The sequence below is a fragment of the Entelurus aequoreus genome, linkage group LG16 (genome assembly GCF_033978785.1).
Source record: "Entelurus aequoreus isolate RoL-2023_Sb linkage group LG16, RoL_Eaeq_v1.1, whole genome shotgun sequence".
Classification (NCBI taxonomy): domain Eukaryota; kingdom Metazoa; phylum Chordata; class Actinopteri; order Syngnathiformes; family Syngnathidae; genus Entelurus; species Entelurus aequoreus.
This window is the reverse complement of record NC_084746.1, coordinates 54,493,247-54,515,235: the sequence shown is the minus strand read 5'-3', so window position 1 is coordinate 54,515,235 and position 21,989 is coordinate 54,493,247. Positions and strand designations below refer to the sequence as shown.

The 21,989-nt window shown below is 37.8% G+C and overlaps 1 protein-coding gene across 1 annotated transcript in view; it reads right to left on the bottom strand.

The window, feature by feature from the left end:
• Positions 1 to 21,989, bottom strand: part of LOC133631227 (acid-sensing ion channel 1C-like) — a 59,308-nt gene that overhangs the window by 24,137 nt on the left and 13,182 nt on the right. The window contains exons 3-5 of the mRNA XM_062023385.1: positions 19,614 to 19,741; positions 8,702 to 8,852; positions 8,574 to 8,630 (exon numbers count right to left, since the gene is read on the bottom strand). Of these exons, the coding sequence (XP_061879369.1) occupies positions 8,574 to 8,630; positions 8,702 to 8,852; positions 19,614 to 19,741 (336 nt within the window). The remainder of the gene's footprint in view (positions 1 to 8,573; positions 8,631 to 8,701; positions 8,853 to 19,613; positions 19,742 to 21,989) is intronic.

Here is a 21,989-nt window from a genome sequence, read left to right as displayed (position 1 = left end):
ACCTGGTTCTCAGAATGGGAAGCCCGATGCCCTGTCCCGTGTCTACTCTTCATCCTTTGAGAATTCTTCACATGAACCAATTGTTCCCCATACCCACGTCATTGGGGGACTCCAGTGGGACATCGAGCGGCAAGTCTTGGAGGCCCTGAAGTCGGACACATCTCCTCGGGGCTGCCCACCAGGCCGGTTATTTGTGGTTCCTCGGCTCCGCTCCAGCGTTCTGGATTGGGCACATGGGTCGAAGATCGCTTGCCATCCAGGTATTCGTCGCACCAGTTTTGTCCTCTCCCAGCGTTTTTGGTGGCCATCCATTCTGGCAGATACGAAGGCGTTTGTGGCAGCATGTCGGATCTGCGCCCGGAACAAGGCATCCCACCAGGCTCCAGCAGGATTGTTACACCCATTACCCATCCCCTCCCGCCCGTGGTCACACATAGCTGTGGACTTTGTCACAGGACTACCCCCCTCCGAGGGTAATGACACTGTCTTGACCATTGTGGACCGGTTCTCGAAGATGGCCCACTTCGTGGCCCTCCCCAAGCTGCCGTCAGCTCTTGAAACTGCCCAATTATTAGTGCTCCACGTTTTCCGGCTGCACGGCATCCCCACTGATGTGGTATCCGACAGAGGACCACAGTTTTCCTCGGCCGTCTGGAGGGCATTCTGCAAATCTCTGGGGGCCTCCCCTAGCCTGTCCTCCGGCTACCACCCTCAGAGCAATGGACAGACCGAGCGGACCAACCAAGACCTGGAGGCAGCCATCCGGTGCACTTGTCATCAGCAACCTTCGACCTGGTCTGAGAATCTCCCATGGATCGAATACGCTCACAATTCCCTCATTAGCTCCGCCACCGGCCTGTCTCCATTTCACGTCGCCTATGGGTTCCAACCACCAGTTTTTCCTTCTACCCAACCCAGTGCCGACGTCCCATCTGTTACTGCACACCTACATCGGGCTCACCAGGCTTGGCGCAACACCAGGGCGGCGTTAAGAAGAACATCGGCCAGGAATCAACTCTTAGCCAACCGCCATCGCACACCAGCCCCACACTACCTGTTGGGACAGAAGGTCTGGTTATCGTCTCGGGACCTACCATTGGCCACCGAATCTAGGAAACTGGCTCCCAGGTTCATTGGACCATTCCCCATTGCCAAGATCATCAATCGTGTTGCAGTCAAGCTCCATCTCCCTAGATCTCTCAAGTGCCATCCTGTTTTTCACGTGTCCCGCATCAAGCCTGTCTCATCCAGCCCGCTCAGTCCTCCGGAGGTACCGCCTCCTCCACCCAGGCTGGTTGATGGTCACCCAGCATTTACTGTAAACACCTTCTTGGATGTGAGAAGAAGGGGAAGGGGTTTCCAATACCTGGTGGACTGGGAGGGGTACGGCCCAGAGGAACGGTCATGGATCTCTAGATCGCTTATAATTGACAAGGACTTGATCAAGGACTTTTACGTTCGATTCCCAGACAAGCCAGGTAGGTCGCCAGGAGGCGTCCGTTGAGGGGGGGGTACTGTGGTAATCTGTAAATGTCCTTGCCTATTTCTGTTGTCTGCACTCCATGTTCACTCTCTCTCTCGTTCACAGTATGGAGTGCAGCTGACGCAAGGCAGCAGCACACACCTGACTGTAATTAAAAACAGCCTATTTAACCAGGCTGCTGACAACCGGTGAGCGCCGGAACTTTGCCATTGCTTGCAACCTGTTGGTCGTGCCACGAGAACTCACTAGTTCATCGCGTACTTTTCATCTCAGGTTGGCCCGTATTATTCCTAGCCTTGTCTAGCGTTTTATTTTGGACCTAGTCTATTTACTTCTTTCATGAAGTATATTTTTCCTAGCCTTGTCTAGCGCTTTTAGTTTTGTGTGTTTATTTTCCTCTTAGTAGTTTTTTTTACATGGTGTGTTTTGTGTTTTCCACCATCGCCTTTGTTTGCTACTTTGTGCTTCCGCCAAATAAAAGGAAGAACAATTGTAAACACAAATTCGTCTCTGCATCCTTGGGATCCACCTCACCGTTTCCTAACACTATGGTCCGAAAAATTCGGTATTTGCTGCCCTCGTCAATACATAAACACCTCACCTCAAATAGTGGTAAGCCCTGTAATACTGTAGATGTCATGCCTCAACTATTTGATGCCTCACCTCAAATGGGTCTGTGGTGTAATAGATGCCATGCCTTGATTATTTGCTGTCCTCGTCAATAAATAAACACCTCACTTCTAGTAATGGCCAGTACCGTACCAGACGCCCTGCCTCAATTAATCTTTGCACGTGTCAATAAATAAACACTTCACCTCCAATAGTGGCCTGTGCTATAATATATGCCTCAATTATTTGCTGTTCCCACAATAAATACTGTTTACACCTCAAATAATGACCCGTGTTCAATTCATTTTTGCCGTCTCCTACAAATACACGCTTTACCTCAAATAGTGTTCTGCTGCTGCTGTTAACTTCTATGCTGCATGTTAACTAACATAAAGGACTCACCTCAAATAATGGCCTGCGCTGTAACAGGTGCAGTGCCTCAGTTATTTGTTGCTGTTGTTGACTTAAATAAATTGACCTGAATAAATAAAAACTTCCAACTCAAATTGTGCCCAGCGCCATAATAAATTATGTCTCTCAAATGACCACCTGTTGTCGATCTGAATAAATAAACACCTCACCTCAAATAGTGGCCTGCTGCATAATATATGCCACGCCTCAAATGTGAGCAGCTTTCATCAATACATAAACAACTCAACTCAAAAATATAGTCTATGTTGTGATATATGTCCTGCCTCGCCGTCCTCTTCAATAAATTGGTAACAGATGCCCTGCCTCAATCAATAGATGCTCTTGTCAATAAATAAACACCTCACTCCAAGTAGTGGCCTGTACAGTAATAATTGACCTGCCTCAATTATTCTCTGCTCTTGTCAAGAAATAAACACCTCACCTCAAATAGGCTGTAACAGATGCTATGTCCAATTTACTGCTGCCTTCTCCCACGAAATACACGCCTCACCTCAAATAGTGTCCTGCTGCTGCTGTTAACTTTTATTTTAAAAATTGGACTGCGCTGTAACAGATGCAGTGCAGATGCAGTTATTTGTTGCTGTTGTTGACTTAAACAAATAAACACTTCAAAGAGTGACCAGAACTCTTAGCAAATGCCATGCCTCAAAAAAACCATAGATGCTTTGTCCAATTAATCTATGCCAGCCAACTACACATCGCACCTCAAATAAAAGTCTTGCGCTGCAACAGATGCCGAGCCTTAATTAATCACTGCTGTTGTCAATTTTAAGGAATTTCACATTTCAACTTCATTTATGTCGTGCACTTTAATTTATGTTGTCCCTTATTTGATCACTGCTGTGTTTGGCTTGAACAAAAAACTCACCTCAAATAGTGGCCTGCTCCATAACCAATGTTGTCCCTTAATTATTCGCTGCTGTCATCAACAAATAAACAATTTACCTAGCAAAAGATGTTGTGCACCAATTGTAGGCAAATAAACACCTCACCTCAAAGTGGCCTAGAAACCCTACTACAGCATGTACCACAACATGTTTAACCTATGACAATTCTCACAGAGCTAATGTTAGCATATGCACAGCTAAACATTGAAAAAATATCTACAACTTACAACTTTTTTTCTCTTGTTGGAAATATACATTCTTGTAGGCTGAAATGTGAACATTTCTACTGACACAGATGACAGCACATAATATAATTGTTCCTTTTCATAGTTTAAATATTGAAGACTTGGGCTGCCTCGTCTGACGTCATGTCACTTTTTTACCGTGTGTAGTTTGAGTGAGGTCATGTGACTTCCAGGCTCCATTCAATTGGTGAAAAGAAGTCCACCAGCAATGTGGGCTCTGTACCGAGGATGTCGTTGTGGCTTGTACAGCCCTTTGAGACACTTGTGATTTAGGGCTGTATAAATAAACATTGATTGATTGATTGATTGATTACCAGTACTGACTCTGAATTGGTGAAACAGAGTCCATAATGCCAACATTGTGGACTTCTCTAACAAGTGAATATGTCTTTGCAAACAGTAATCAATAGAGCAGGGGTCACCAACATGGTGCCCGCGGGCACCAGGTCGCCCGTAAGGAGCAGATGAGTCGCCCGCGGGCCTGTTCTAAAAAAAAATAAAAATAAAAATAAAAACATTTAAAAAAATTAAATTTTTTTTAATTTATTTATTTATTTAAAAAAAAATTAAATCTACATAGAAAAAACACAAGATACACTTTCAATCAGTGCATCAACCCAAACAACCTCCCCCATGCACACTCATCCACACCCACTCACACAAAAGGGGTTATTTCTTTCTGCTACCAATATTCTGGTTCCCACAACATAGACAACACATCTGCAAGGGACACAGTCCCTGAAGCACACATGATTGTATAGGCTACTGGTCCACTAACATTTTCATTAATTACTATTTTTTATGTAATTATTTTTGTATTGTTTTACTTTCTTTTTTATCCAAGAAAATGTTTTTTATTTATTTATCTTATTTTATTTTATTTTTTAAAAAAGGGCCTTATCTTCAACAGACCAGGTTGTCAATGAAATTAGATTTGTTTAAAGGGTTTTTTAAACCAGGCCCAGTCCAGATAATGTCCAAGTCGGACTCAGCAACACACACCTTCATTCATGTACACAGAAAAAAATTAGGGAACACAACAGATTGCATATAATTTATAAACAAAATTACATTTTCAAAATAAGCATTTATGTACAGTCCAGATTATGTCCAGGTCACTCAAATTAGGGAACACAACAACAACCTATAAACATAATTATACTTTCAAAATAAGCCTTTGAGGACTTCTCATCTTTTTTTTAAATGTTTTTTGGCATCATTATCGTTTTCAACCATGTAACTTTCTAAAGTTAGAAAATACTGAATAAATGTTTTAAAGAAAGTAATACTAAGTGAAAATCTGTTTTTGGCCTTAAAAATAAACATTTTACAGAGTACTATAATTAAATTGACTAAATCATGATTGTCAATGAACTCTCCTAAAATAACAGAAACCACATTAAGCTTCATAAACAAACCAATCCTTAAACACATTTTTTCAACTTCCACCCAAAACAAAGACACAATATGACAATACCAAAACAAATGCAGGGTGGATTCAGGCTCCTGATAACAAAATCGGCAATCATCTGACTCTGTCATATTCCATAATTTTAACATTTTCCCTGTGGGTAAGAAGTTATAAATAATTTTAATTTAAAAATAACGATTTTGCACATCGATAGTGGTTTTATAGATTAGTTTGAATATGGCATCCCATGGCAACGGGCAGTCAAAAAAGTCCTCCCATTTTCCATTTGTGTTGTATGAGGCAGCCTTCAAAGATTTCTTTATTAAATAAAAATTATATATTTTTCTATTTATTTTAGTTCCTTTTTGCCAACTAGAATTTCTTATTAGAGGTTTACAAACTAATAATTTAGTAGTTCCATAATTAATTATTTGTTTCCATCTTTTCCCAATTACTCCAGTTAGTTGATAAAATGAAAAGCTTGAGCAAGCATCACCATACATAGCTCTAAATTCATCATACTTCATAATTTTACCATTCTCATTGATAATAGCATTGACAAAAATGATTCCTCTTTCAAACATATTTTTCCAAAAGAAAGGCTTTCCATCTATTACAATATTAGAGTTCATCCATATTAACTGCTGCAAAATATCGTCTCTTTTTTCTGGCACATAAAATTGAAAACACCACTATGAGTGGATTGTTTCCTTTATGAACCCCGCCATGTTTCCCAGCAGACTCTCTGGGAGGGGATCACTTGTAAAAAATGATACAATTTCTTTTGATACAGTACATGTTTTTTGTCCAACAGGACATTTGTGTACCACTCAATGTTTAAATACATCTTTAGAACAATTGATGCTTTTAAAGACAGACACATAGCTTCAAGGTTGAGAAGTTTCAGGCCCCCATATTCATACTCTTTGTACAAAACCTTTCTTTTAATTTTTCCTGGTTTGCCGTTCCAGACAAAATCGAAGACCCTCCGCTCATAAATCTTAAAAAAGTTTTGTGATGGAGCTGGTAATGACGAAAACAAATAAATAAATTGAGGAATAATTAACGAGTTGGCAATAGACATTTTACCATACAAGGTTAGGGATTTCCCTTTCCATGATTGCATAATTTTGTCCAGCTTTCTTAGTCGATTATCATAATTTACTGAGCCTAGATCTTCCAGATTTTCTGGGACAACAACACCAAGTATGTTAACTGGTCCATCTGTCCACAAAACAGGCACTTTGCATTCCATTCGAAAGGACGTTCCCTTTAGATTTCCGATCCTTAACATTTTACATTTATCATAATTAAGCTTAAGGCCAGATTGCTGTGAAAATATGTCCAAAAGATTAAGAAGGTTCCGCAAACAATGAGGAAAAATCTTATCTTTGTGAATCAGCCTTTTCTGACATGAACTTCATCAAGAACAAACACAGAACACGCCTCACTGATGCACATCTGCAAGACTCACTCAGAGTTGCAGTGTCAAGTTACACACCAGAGTACAACACACTAGTTAACAGCATACAATGCCAGGCTTCCCACTAACTGACAAAGAAACAGATAACAGATTTGGTGTCCAGTTCAAAGTGTGACATAATTTAAAAATTTGAGAGTTTACTTTTGTATTTTACATGAGTTATTATTTGTACAAACATGGTGCAAAGTAATTCATGATTTGTTAAAAAATGTTAGTGGCTAGCTAGTTAAAATGGGATATTGTGATTTCACAAGACTGTCTTAGAAGTGATCATTTGAAAATGTTCAATTTGAAAAATGTGCACTTAGAGAAAATATAAAAATAAAGTGTTGCATATTGATATTTATCTGTTTCTATATATATTTATTGTGAGAAATCATTAAGATGATCAGTGTTTCCACAAAGATAAATATAATTAATTATTAATAATAACAGAGTTAAAGGTAAATTGAGCAAATTGGCTACTTCTGGCAATTTATTTAAGTGTGTATCTAACTGGTAGCCCTTCGCATTAATCAGTACCCAAGAAGTAGCCCTTGGTTTCAAAAAGGTTGGTGACCCCTGCAATAGATTATAATGATAGTATTAGGGTTGTCTCGATACCAATATTTTGGTACCGGTACCAAAATGTTTTTCGATACTTTTCTAAATAAAGGAGTGGCATTATTGGCTTTATTTTCACAAAAAATCTTGGGGTACATTAAGCATCTGTTTATTATTGTAATCGAAGAACAATTTTGTCCTTAAATAAAATAGTGAACATACTAGACAACTTCTCTTATAGTACTAAATAAGCAAACAATTTTGTCAGAATTATAAAGGACAAGCTGTAAAAAATGATTATTCATCTACTTGTTCATTTACTGTTAATATCTGTTTATTTTCTGTTTTAACATGTTCTATCTACACTTCTGTTAAAATGTAATAACCACTTATTGTTCTGTTGTTTGATACTTTACATTCGTTTTGGATGATACCACAAATTTAGGTATCGATCCAATACCCAGTAGTTGCAGGATCATACATTGGTCATAATTTAAGTTCTCATGTGACGTATTTCCTGAGTTTATAAACATAATATGAATTTTAAAAAGATTTTGTGACGATAAAAAATATTGATGTAATCATAGTAGTATCGACTAGATACGCTCTTATACTTGGTATCATTACAGTGGCTGTTAGGTGTAGATCCACCTATGGCATTTGTTTACATTCAGGCGCGCTAGCTTTTGTTAGCGGTGACGCCGGTTAGCTATTGTATCCTCCTACGGTGTGTAGTGAAGCATGTTTAGATATTCCTCGTCCTGCAGGGATGATACTTGTAAGAAACTGACTTTATTCGTCGCCATGGAGGCGAGGGTTAGTGATTTAGAAGTAAAACACTGCCGACTGCGAATGGATGTTTGCTGCTAGCTAGCTAGCCATGTTTTAAAGCCCCTCTTCCTGTGGGCGTTTCAGTGTTATAACTTCACCTTTATCGTTAGTTTTTAGGCCAAAATGCGTCCGTTCTCCCTTTTCTGTCTACACACTGTGTCTGCTTGTAAGTACTCTGTGATTGTGCGCTGCCGAACATACTCCTCTGCTTGTAAAACCAGCAATGTCACGACATGACGTCATGCCCGGGAACCGGTACTTTTATATAGTACCGTTTTTGACTCATTAGTACCGCGATACTATACTAGTACCGGTATACCGTACAACCCTAGATGGTATTAATTAATAGGGATTGAAATGAAGCTCAATGTAACAAAGTAAATGTACTGTTTCTCCTTCACAAAAATACTTAAGTAAAAGTACAAAGTATGTTGCATTAAAACCCCTCTGACAAGTACAATTTATCCAAAAAGTGACTTGCGCATTACTACACAGCTTGGCAGTTCTCAAATAATAATGAGCGGTTCAACGCATCTCAGCCACTATTTGAGGAAATACCCTGATGTAACTCTTCATTATTTCACTTTACGAGATTGCTTTAACGCCGCTTGAAGTTGCTGTGATCTATAATAGCAGTATTGTGACTCACCTAGGGCAGGGTCAGCGCAGTCTTTGTACTGCTCAGGTGTGCACACAGTTGAGGTCCCTGTGTATAGTAACACAGCTATTATGCATGAACCGGCAACAGGCAGCCAAGATACTACACACACTTCGTACCGGGCATGTGAACCATTCTGCAGTTGCAGTTCTCCAGCAGGTAGCGGGTTTCACAGTCAATGCGGCAAGCGGTGATGCTGTAGGTGGAGAAGTACTCTGAGTCGATGGGAGTAGACTTGCAGTCTCCCCAAGGGGGAGGGAGGTACTGAAGCTGAAAAGGCAACAAAGCCAAGGTTAGTGCTCTGTATATCAGTCCAATGGAGTACAGCAAGCAACACAACTCAAGTCCAGTGCAGGAGGTAAAAAAACAAAAAACAACAACAGCAGGCTTTCAAAACCCAAGACACCAGTCTCCAAAAAGAAAGAAAACAAAGTAAATATAATGCTGACATTATTGTTCATGTGCAAGCAAGCAGACATCATGCAAAACATCAGGGATGCGGGTGTAGACCCGGGTTAGGCGGAAGCAGAGTACCATGGGAATAGAGAATAATCAGACTGGACACCACAACCAGGAGACATATTGGAACAAAACCAATCCTAGGAAAGAGGACTCAACATTTCTCTCATGTTGGTGAGTGACAGGCATCACACAAAGCCCAACATCATATTCCTAATGCAGAAAGGTCTATTGTGTTCTTTTTGGTGCAACTACAGTACAGGCCAAAAGTTTGGACACACCTTCTCATTCAATTACTTTTCTTTATTTTCATGACTATTTACGTTGTAGATTGTCACTGAAGGCATCACAACTATGAATGAACACATGTGGAGTTATGTAAGGTGAAATAACTGAAAACATGTATTTATATTCTAGTTTCTTAAAAATAGCCACCCTTTGCTCCGATTACTGCTTTGCACACTCTTAGCATTCTCTCTATGAGCTTCAAGCACACCTGTGAAGTGAAAACCATTTCAGGTGACTACCTCTTGAAGCTCATTGAGAGAATGCCAAGAGTGTGCAAAGCAGTAATCAGAGCAAATAGTGGCTATTTTGAAGAAACTAGAATATAAAACGTTTTCAGTTATTTCACCTTTTTTTGTTAAGTACATAACTCCACATGTGTTCATTCATAGTTTTGATGCATTCAGTGACAATCTACAATGTAAATAGTCATGAAAATAAAGAAAATGCATTGAATGAGGAGAAAGTGTGTCCAAAGTTTTGGCCTGCACTGTATATTAGATTTGTAAATATAGGTCATGAAACATTGCGATGAGGTGGCGACTTGTCCAGGTTGTACCCCGCCTTCCTTCCGAAGCAGCTGAGATAGGCTGCAGCAACCCCGCAACCTCGAACGGGACAAGCGGTAGAAAATGGATGGATGGAGGTCATGAAACAACATTATTCAAGTTAAAGTTAAAGTACCAATGATTGTCACACACACACTAGGTGTGGCGAAATTTGTCCTCTGCATTTGACCCATCCCCTTGTTCACACCCTGGGAGGTGATGAGAGCAGTGGGCAGCAGCGGTGCCGCGCCCGGGAATCATTTTGGTGATTTAACCCCCAACTCCAACCTTTGATGCTGAATGCCAAGCAGGGAGGTAATGGGTACCATTTTTATAGTCTTTGGTATGACTCGGCCGGAGTTTGAACTCACAACCTACCGATCTCAGGGCGGACACTCTAACCACTAGGCCACTGAGTAGGTGTAAGTAAGGCAATCTCTTACATTTGCAGACCCGAATTTAAGACAACTCTTCTTTTTTAAGACCAGGTCAAAGACAAAACTAATCTTGTTTGAAAGTCATGATTTCAATATTGATTGAAAAATGAGGGAAGATTCTTAGTCGGTAGACCGTTGTTTTCCATTCACGTAAAAGCAGCATGTGTGTGCGACAGGGAGAAAACCTCTGACTCACTTGGGGAAAAGTCATTTCTGCTGGTTTGGATGTATAAATCTCAATCATTGCACTAAATTGTTTTGGGGGCCACATTTTTAGAAAGCTAAGAACCAGACGAACTTCTCCTAGCATTCCTATTTCTATTTTGTGTAAAAAGTCAACACTTCAATACATTTACCTCCCGAAATGAATAATATTGTTACAAATTAAAATGCAAGCAATATGTTTAGAATTGTCAAAGATCATCTATACTTGCCTTTTAAAGGCCTACCGCAATAAACATGAGAAAGATTGTATTATATCTAGTAATGGGTCAAACAGTACCGAAGCATCGATGCTGTATGAAACGCACAAAGTGATACTGAAACCCGATGTGTGTGTCACTTTAAGAAAAACCATGCGACTGCTGTGTCATTTGACTACCAAGCGCCAAATTTTGTTTATTAGGATGCACTTCTGTCCCCTCACGAGTGACCACTCGTACTAAAATACGTCGTAGGACTGGTGTGCCATTTTTGGAATCGGTTTTCATCGCCGTAATCGCTCTAAATGGAACTAAAAAAATATACAATTCGGGAAGTCTGGGATTATTTCGATTGTATAGCGCCAAATATGGTAAATGTTACTTTGCTGTTTGATGGGTAAATAACACATGGGTGAGTTTGTATTGATTCTACTCTGTGTTGGTGTTTCATGATAGCGCCATCTGCTGGATTAAAAAAGTCACTACATTTGACTTGCATATGAAATTAATAGTTAGCAAATATATACAGCATATATATATATATATATATATATATATATATATATATATATATATATATATATATATATATATATATATATATATATATATATATATATATATATATATATTTTAAATATTCTGCACAAAAAGCTACATAAACATGAATATGAAACGTGCCACTCTGGTCAGTGAGCCAAATAGTAAACAGGAAAAATAATATTTACCTTATTTGGCGCTACAAAATCAAACTTACCCCACACTTTAGAATTTCACTTTTCTTAGTTCCATTTAAATCAATAATGACAACGAAAACCGATACCAACCACCAAACCCCACTCCTCCGGCGAATTTCAGTACGAGTGGTCACTCGTGAGCCGACAGACGCGCATCCTGATAACCACAGTTTGGAGCTTCGTAATCAAATGACACATCAGCTTTATCGGTCACATATTTTTTCTTAAAGAGACACACACATGGAGTCATCAAGGGAGACGGTATTACTGGTGTTTTATAATGCATCAATGCTTCACTATTGTTTGACCCATCACTACTGTTACTATTTAGCTCATGGACCAGAGTTGCACGTTTTATAGTCCTTTCTGCACAGCTATTCGTGAAAAATATTTAAAAAAAAAAAATTTGTGCTAGCTATTTTATTTGTAGGTCAAATGTAGTAACTTTTTTTAATCCGGCAAATGGCACCATTATGACACACCAACATAGTGTCAGTGCAGGGTCAATACAGCCAGTGAGTGTGCCACTTACTCACTGAGGTGTCATTTACCCATCACTACTTACAGTATATCCAACGTAGCCAACTCTAAAATAAGGATCTGATGCTTAAAGAGACACTCTAAACCAGGGGTCCCCTAACTACGGCCCGCAGGACAGATACGGCCCGCCAGCGTCCAAAATCTGGGCCGCGGGTAGTCCAGAGTAAAAAAAAAAAAGTTTTTTATTTTTAATAATAATTTTTTAAATCTGTCCTTCCTAGCCCATCCATCGATCAATTTTCTACCGCTTGTTAATCTCGGGGTCTCCTAGCTGCTCAGGCAAATCATATTGTCTAAAAATGCATTTTCCCATTGATAGTTGAGTTTTTAAACATCAGTGGACATATGACGTTTTTTGTTCGGTGTAAGGAAAAGGCAGTTTGTCTAATCTGCAATGAGACAGATTATATATAAATATATATAGATATAATATATATATAATTATATATAATATATCTATATATTTATATATATATATACATATATGTATATATGTATACAAGTATATATATGTATATACACACATACATATATATATATATATACATATATATATATATATATATATATATATATATATATATATATATATATACACTGCTAATATATACTGCTAACTAGAGGTTTTGCATAACATTAAAATATATACATATATATATATATATATATATATATATATATATATATATATAATATATATATATATATATATATATATTAATATATATATATATATATATATATATATACAAAACCTCTAGTTAGCAGTAAATACTAATATATATATATATATATATATATATATATATATATATATATATATATATATATATATATATATATATATATATATATATATATATATATATATAGTATTTACTGCTAACTAGAGGTTTTGCATAACATATAGGGACGGCGTGGTGAAGTTGGTAGAGTGGCCGTGCCAGCAATCGGAGGGTTGCTGGTTACTGGGGTTCAATCCCCACCTTCTACCATCCTAGTCACGTCCGTTGTGTCCTTGGGCAAGACACTTCACCCTTGCTCCTGATGGCTGCTGGTTAGCGCCTTGCATGGCAGCTCCCGCCATCAGTGTGTGAATGCGTGTGTGAATGGGTGAATGTGGAAATACTGTCAAAGCGCTTTGAGTACCTTGAAGGTAGAAAAGCGCTATACAAGTATAACCCATTTATCATTATTTTATATATATATATATATATATATATATATATATATATATATATATATATATATATATATATATATATATATATATATATATATATATATATATATATATATATATATATATATATATATATATATATATATAGTATTTACTGCTAACTAGAGGTTTTGCATAACATTAAGATTCATTACCAATCACTAGTTCTACCCAGGATAGCTGCTCTACATACGCGGGTAGACTTTGAACTGATGCCAGAATCATTATGGGGAGTAAAAGCAAATGACCGGCAGCATGGCCCGGTGCTCCTGGAAGACGTTTAAGGGGGCAGGATAGTGGACCAAAGATAAGAAGACACATAAAAACATAACAAATGTAACGCCAGCCAGGATGAATGGCTCAAGCTGGAATGTCCTTAACGGATGTCCATTGATTAAACAGGGAACACCAGAAAAGACGATTGCCACACCCACATGATAGCTTCGCTCCGCAGGGGGGCACCGACGGATGAGACTTGACGCATGCAGCAAGCCCAGGCAAAACATACGCTACCCTCTGCTCTTGGGTGGAGACAAAGGTTTGGAAGCCCGGGGCCACGCCGAAGCCCAGCTCGTGTGGGAAAGGAGGCTCTGACTGAGCGTGAAGCTGTACCTTTATGCCGGCCTCATAGGACGTCTCATCTGGGCGACATCATTCACACAAAGATGTTCAAGAGCAAGACAACAGATGAAAAAAAAAAAAGGCCTGTGGTTGGCGAGCCACTCAAAAAACAAAACAGCGCTCTGTACTGTCAGCCATTTTTCTCTGCTCGACCTCAAAGCAACTTCACACCTTGAGAGATACTGCATACATAAGTGAACATTGTATTTACTATAATTAAATACTTTGTGTAACAATGATTCATATAGACATGTCTCATGAGAATTAGTAAGAATTTGCACAAAACCATTTTTTTAAATCCACATTTGTTGGACTGGATTTTGTATTTGCATAAACTAACTCTTCTACTCCCACACCGCGACACACGTGTCAAAACATGTATTTTCAGATCAATGCTGTCATTAAAACCTCCAATTTGACCCCTATGAATTGGACTGACTTGAAATTTCTCCCAAGCACTGCACAAAACACCTACAGTAAACTTGAAGGTGTTTAGCCAAATCACCACAAAATGTGATACACACCTTTAATGTTTGTATAATAATAATGAGTCTTATATTGGAATATGGGATCCATTATTTAAATTAGTTTTAACTATTAAATGAACCTAAAATATGACTTATTTTATCTTTGTGGAAAATATTGGACACAGTGTGTTGTCAAGCTTATGAGATGCAATGCAAGTGTAAGTCACTGTGACACTATTGTTCATTTTTTAAATGTTTTTATTTTATTTTTTATAAATGGCTGTGATGATCAAGTAAATGAGGGATTTCTAATCACTGCTATGTTGGAATTCTTATCAATATTGATACTGTTGTTGATATTATTCATTTTTGTTTGACTACTTTTGGATTGTTTTGTGTCATGTTTGTGTGTCCTCTCAATTGCTCTGTTGATTGCTATTTTGAATGTTGCTGGGCCGGGTTTGGTTTTGGAATTGGAATTGTATTATTATGGTATTATTGTGTATTATTTTGTTGGACTGATTAATAAAAAATTTAAAAAATAAAACAAGAAATAATGAAAACGTTATCGGTAGGGTTTTACGGTTTACCTGTATTACTATAGTACCGCGATACTAATGAATCATTTTCTGTACTATACCGCCTCTGAAAAGTACCGGTCCGCCAATCAACACCCCCCCCCCCAGACGAGCATGTTTGGCAGCACACAATCATGGAGTACTTAAAAACAGACACAGTCTGTAGACAGAAAAGGGAGAACGGACACATTTTGGCTTAAAAACTAACGATAAAGGTGAAGTTATAACACTGAAAAGCCTACCGGAAGAGGTGCTTTAAGACATGGCTAGCTAGCTAACAGCTAAAGTCCAGCCCCAGTCGGCAGTGATTTAGCTACTTCTAAATCACTAATCCTCACCTCCATGGCGACAAATAAAGTAAGTTTCTTACAAGTATCATCCCTGCAGGACGAGGAATAGCTAAACATGCTTCACTACACACCGTAGCTCACCGGCGTCACAATGTAAACAAACGTCATTGGTGGATCTACACCTGACATCCACTGTAATGATACCAAGTACAGTAGCGTATCTAGACGATACTACAACGATTACATTGATATTTTTTTGACAATCTCAACATCTTCTTTCGTCTAAAAAAAATAAAATAAAAATATATTATGTTTATAAACTCAGGAAATATGTCCCTGGACACATGAGGACTTTGAATATGACCAATGTATGATCCAGTAACGACTTGGTCTCGGATTGATACCCAAATTTGTGGTATCATCCAAAACTAATGTAAAGTATCAAACAACAGAAGAATAGGTGATTACTACATTTTAACAAAAGTGTAGATAGAACATGTTAAAAGAGAAAGTAAGCCGTTATTAACAGTAAATGAAGAAATAGATTAATAATTCATTTTCTACCACTTGTCCTTAATAATTTTGACAAAATAATAGAATGGAAAATGACACGATATGTTACTGCATATGTCAGCAGCTAAATTAGGAGACTTTGTTTGCTTGCTTACTACTAAAAGACAAGTTGTCTTGTATGTTAACTATTCTATTTAAGGACAAACTTGCAATAAGAAACATATGTTTAATGTACCGTAGGATTTTTGGTTAAAATAAAGCCAATAATGCAATTTTTTGTGGTGCCCTTTATTTAGAAAAGTACAGACAAGTATCAAAATAATTTTGGTACCGGTACCAAAATATTGGTATCGGGACAACACTAGTTATTGATTATTGTATCGGTCTTGCGAAGCAAGAAATTATGGGTATCAGCTTGAAAAAAAAAGGTGTATACTTGATTTCAGGCTCAGTATTATTATAAAATGTATATTTTTAAAATCCCATCAAAAACCAGGCATTTTGTGTACAAATTCCTACTAAATTAACACAGGAACAATCTCCTAAAGACTATTTGTACTTTACTAATTAGTGAAGTCGTACATCAATTGACTTCGTCTGTCAAATAAATAACTGTTGGACAAGGTGACGTGGACTTCACGTCTCGCTTTACAATTCTTATGACAAGAAATGAAGCTGCTTCATCTTCATCCATCGTTTTTTTTTCCATTCCGAGCCATGTCCATGTTCTCGCATTAATGACAACTTAATGAATCTGGAGCATCTTTTAAGGTGTAAGCACATCTTGCTGCTGTCACGATTAAAAATGACACTACCATGTGTGCCTCTGCTGGCTGGAAACACTTCAGGGTGATAAACAGTGCACGTGTTCCTGCAAATGGCTGAATTATAACAGTGAAGAACACGTTAGAAATGTGTCCATCTTGTGGTGTCCAGGTGTCTGCCTCAGTCATCCCATGTTATTCTGCTTAAACAAAAGAAAGCTGGTTGGATTTCATGCATCCTGATTTCGTCCAGACAGTTATGTTCAGGAGCAAAATCTATGCACTTGAGAAGGCCTCCTTTCACATTGACTGATTAACACAGGGGGGATGCTAATGAGCCTACGGGCCATTACACAAATAAACCTGCTCTTAATCAATTGTACTGTCAGTAATCGCCACCTGACGGACAGCCTTTGTCATTTGTGGAGGAACATTTGTCCATCTTTCACAAACTGAAAAATGACATTAATTGGCTCCAATGAGCAGTTTGATGGTCAAAGGCAATGTAAAACATAAAAGTCTATCAAGTCTGACGCAAACATCTCCAAGCACTACGTGCTTTCGGCTGCATGCTGACGCCAAGAGACTATTTTAGGAACACTGCTCATTAAAGCAGCTCGAAAAGCTTTTGCAAAGTATTTTTTTTCTGTGGGAAAAGATGCTTTTGATCCTCCAGTCTTGCTGACCACATAGAGAGCTTCCATTTCTTTTTTTGTCTTCTTCACCAACACTCCAATAAAAGAGTAAACACCAAAAATAGAGATACAAACTGTAAAGCCTTTCCATATAATTTGGTCTTGAATTCACAATGTATTACCTATCACGTATAATAGCTTTAATCTAGCTGCTGTATAACATAATCTGTATTTATCGGTTTTTATTCATATTGTTTTTATCAGCTTGATCACACTCTTACATTTGAATTAATCTCCATTAACCGCAGTAAATGACTGTACTTGCTTGCATAATTCCAACTGACTTTAAAAAAAGATGCCGGTAATTTAAAAGGGAATATTTTATAAATGTTTCACTTGATTGCACGTCATTTATTTATTCAAAATTTGGGAACAGACTTATCTAAAGTCTTTTCAGGTAACCATCCACATCATTTGAGTCTATTTCCTGTCAGTACACCTGTTTTCCATTAGTTAATCTAGCCCAGTGGTTCTCAAACCACCTCAGAAAAAACTTGGCTCGCCAAGTACCACCATAATGACCAACATTAAAATACAGTAGCATAGTAGGCCTAAGTATTCATTAAAAACAAAGCAGCGGTTTTATTTAACAAATATATTTAATATTGTTGGCCACTGTAACATTACACACAGTTTGAACAGTAACACTGTGTTTGAATATAGGAAAATAAAACTCTACTTTAATCAAGTGATTTTTTTGGTGTACCGCTAGGTGGAGCCCATGAGAATCACCAGTTTGAGAATCACTGATCTAGCATATTTAGTGTCACCTGTTGCTCCTTGCTGGTGTTGGATTATTGTGCTGTGTATGTCAGCAAGTGTGTGACTTCTGGGCTTTTCTATGCTGCACTATATTTGTTTTGCACTGCCGTTGTTGTCCCGAATCAAACAGACTTTAATAATAGCGGTGACAACGTCAAGATATATATTTATACAGTGTACATATTTAAAAGTTAAATTATGATACTTTTGGAGTTTGCAATCTGGGAACACCTCCACAAACAAACTCAAAAAATGGGTTGTAAAAGTGCCTGTGGAGCAAAATGTATGCAAAATTTACACCATAGCATATCCAATACATATAATTTGGAACACAAGGAAGTGTTTCAAATGTACACTACCGTTCAAAAGTTTGGGGTCACCCAAACAATTTTGTGGAATAACTTTCATTTCTAAGAACAAGAATAGACTGTCGAGTTTCAGATAAAAGTTATCTTTTTCTGGCCATTTTGAGCGTTTAATTGACCCCACAAATGTGATGCTCCAGAAACTCAATCTGCTCAAAGGAAGGTCAGTTTTGTAGCTTCTGTAACGAGCTAAACTGTTTTCAGATGTGTGAACATGATTGCACAAGGGTTTTCTAATCATCAATTAGCCTTCTGAGCCAATGAGCAAACACATTGTACCATTAGAACACTGGAGTGATAGTCGCTGGAAATGGGCCTCTATACACCTATGTAGATATTGCACCAAAAAACAGACATTTGCAGCTAGAATAGTCATTTACCACATTAGCAATGTATAGAGTGTATTTCTTTAAAGTTAAGACTAGTTTAAAGTGCTTTTCCTTCAAAAATAAGGACATTTAAATGTGACCCCAAACTTTTGAACGGTAGTGTAGATTACAATCATTATGTTTGTTTTTGTATGTTAGAATTATTTTTTTTAGCACTGCATAGCATTAATAAATAAAGGCACAAAATCAACAAATTTACAGTACAAGTAATTAGTAATTATTTTATCTCATAACTTTATATTATTGTTAGTAATACATTCTTTCAAAGAGGACCTATTAGGCAAAACCAACCTTCCTTGCCTGTACCTGTTTTGTGTATTTGGGATTTACATTAATACCAAAAAATTAAAATCAAACCATGGAGACATGATGTTTATAAAACAATCTTGCCTCCCTTCATACTTTCTCCCAACGAGCCCAACTTGTGAGTTTTTTTCCCCAAAGTGTGACGTCAGCGTCAATAAATTCCCTCTTTTTCTCTAGCCTGTTGTTGTGGGGTAGACTGGCTCATACATGCACATGCATCCTCTGCTGTTGCCATTTATAATACAAGTAGCAATTAGTTCTAACTTATATCTGTCAGTAGACTCGCTAAAAACTACAAAATGGTCTGTAAAACATAATCTATGCAAGATTTGGAGAAAATAACCACCATTATTATGTAGACCACAAGGAAGTGTTTAACCTGTAGAAAAAACAAAATCATAATCTGACCCCAACCAAAAACAACTGAATAGGGAACCGAACAAGCCGACTTTCTCCAGAGAGCCGAGCTGAAAAAGAGCCAAACTTCCCATCACTAAAAAGGAGGAGAGCAGATGCTAACTTTACATTTCCTGAAAGATTTTGCTCCTTCCACTGACTGGCGAGGATTTTGTGGCGCAAAACACAAGGTAAAGGCGGATGGTTATGAGGGGAGGCGGGAATGCTCAAGTACCAGTTGCTGCTGACATGACACAAAAGTTTGAAAACCAGGGGCCACGCCAAATCCCAGCTGGTCAATGAAGGGCGGCTCATCCTGGCTGTGGATCTGAACCTTGATTCCCGCTTCGTAGGAGGTCTCGTCTGTAGATACAGCACGCCACAGATGTGTGTGAAAACAGGGTTTTTTGGTTTTCATTTAGAGGATGGGGATTTTTTTTTCACTCCCACACTGCTTCCATTGGCAGGGATGCTGAGTGCAGCAGAACATCATGCTGGGAGGCAATATCACACGTTAGATTGATGACATGCAGTTGAGGAGTGTGTAGGAAGTGCTCAATAAATGCAAAAACTGAATATTGCATTATTTATAGACTGTTTTGAGGATAGTTCTTTTGACTTGCAAATTTCATGAAACTTTATGTGAAGCTGTTAACTTCTGAGAATACAGTGGAACCTCTAAAAGTGGGTTGACTTTGTGAAGTCAGCCCACTGAGCATGTTTGGCTTTTGGTTTTCTGTCATTGTGATGCCAAAACAAAAGGGTGCCAGTGCTAGCAAAGAGAAAAGTGTAATGATAACCATAGAATAGGAGTTCCCCCGGGGGTTATTAGATTTAGACTTCCTTTTATTGTCATTCAAATTTGAACTTTACAGTACAGATAAGAACGACATTTCTTTGCATTAGCTCGTTGTAGTGCAGGATAAAAGAGCAATAAGGTGCAGATATAAATAAATAGATTACTGTACAGACAAATAAATTGCACTTTTTCATGTGCATCCACGTTTATGGATGTATGTTATATTGTCTTTATATTTTATTATAGCCTAGGCTGTTTTATAGCCAGTATGTAAGTGAGGCTAGGACAGTTTATACCCCCAGGTAGAAAATACACAAGGCTAATCAAATATAACCTTCTCAGTCAAAATACACCTTCAAGGAATGGGGTGAATCTAGACTACACCAGAAATGGTTATAATTAAATATTAGTGACATAATACACATTTATTTTACCAAGTAGCATCAACACAACACTTACTGATTCCAGTAATAGCTATAAAACACTACTGGATGACAATATTGCAATGTTTTTTTTAGGCGTCTTTAGTAATAGAGGAGTTTTACTGTATTATAGTTTCATTATAGACTGGCTAACTTCAGTTTAGTTTGGGCAAGCCCAGAAAAATCCATTGGTTATAATTGGGCCTAGACTACTTAAAACCTGGGGCCCCACTATATGATTATCCATCAGTCCAAATTCCAAAAGGGGAGTACTGTATTTTTCGGACTATAAGTCGCAGTTTTTTTCATAGTATGGCTGGGGGTGCGACTTATACTCAGGAGCGATTTATGTGTGAAATTATTAACACATTACCGTAAAATATCAAATAATATTATTTAGCTCATTCACGTAAGAGACTAGACGTATAAGATATCATGGGATTTAGCGATTAGGAGTGACAGATTGTTTGGTAAACGTATAGCATGTTCTATATGTTATAGTTATTTGAATGACTCTTACCATAATATGTTACGTTAACATACCGGGCACGTTCTCAGTTGGTTATTTATGCATCATATAACATACACTTATTCAGCCTGTTGTTCACTATTCTTTATTTATTTTAAATTGCCTTTCAAATGTCTATTCTTGGTGTTGGGTTTTATCAAATACATTTCCCCAAAAAATGCGACTTATACTCCAGTGCGACTTATACATGTTTTTTTCCTTCTTTATTATGCATTTTTGGCAGGTGCGACTTATACTCCGGTGCGACTTATACTCCGAAAAATACGGTAGTTGTACTTTATTTTAGTTATATTATACAGTGTTTGTTAGTAACTTGTTATACTCTTGTGACGGTAATACCTCTAAAATGATCGGACTCTGCAAAAACCACCCTGTTCCCTCCCTTTTGATTGTGTGTCTGTTCTTAGGTGACGTCCAAAGGTGAGGAGTTGTATTTTATTTTAGTTTTAATATGTAATAAGAGAGTGTATTTATACTTTGTATGACAGCGAGGTATGCTAAAATGCTTCTTTAAGACATTGCCTGTGCGTTATTCAAGGTTTTATGCGACAGTTTAAAGCAGGAATTAATTACAGTGCTACCTCAACTTAAGAGTGTCCCAAGTTACGAGTGTTTTGAGATAAAAGCTGTCTCCCAGCTGATTGTTATGCTTAAATTGCAAGCAAAATTGGAGTTACAAGCACCCCCACCATTAGTTGGAAAAGCAAATGTCACATAGAACCCCGTAAGATGCGGTCTGGTAGCATTAGCTTATAGCAAAAGTATGTGATTACTTTTCCAAGCATGGGAAGGAAGAAAGTGAGTGTGAAGGACAGTGCTGAGGAGAAGTGAATAATAGTAATTTAATTAAAGAAATACATC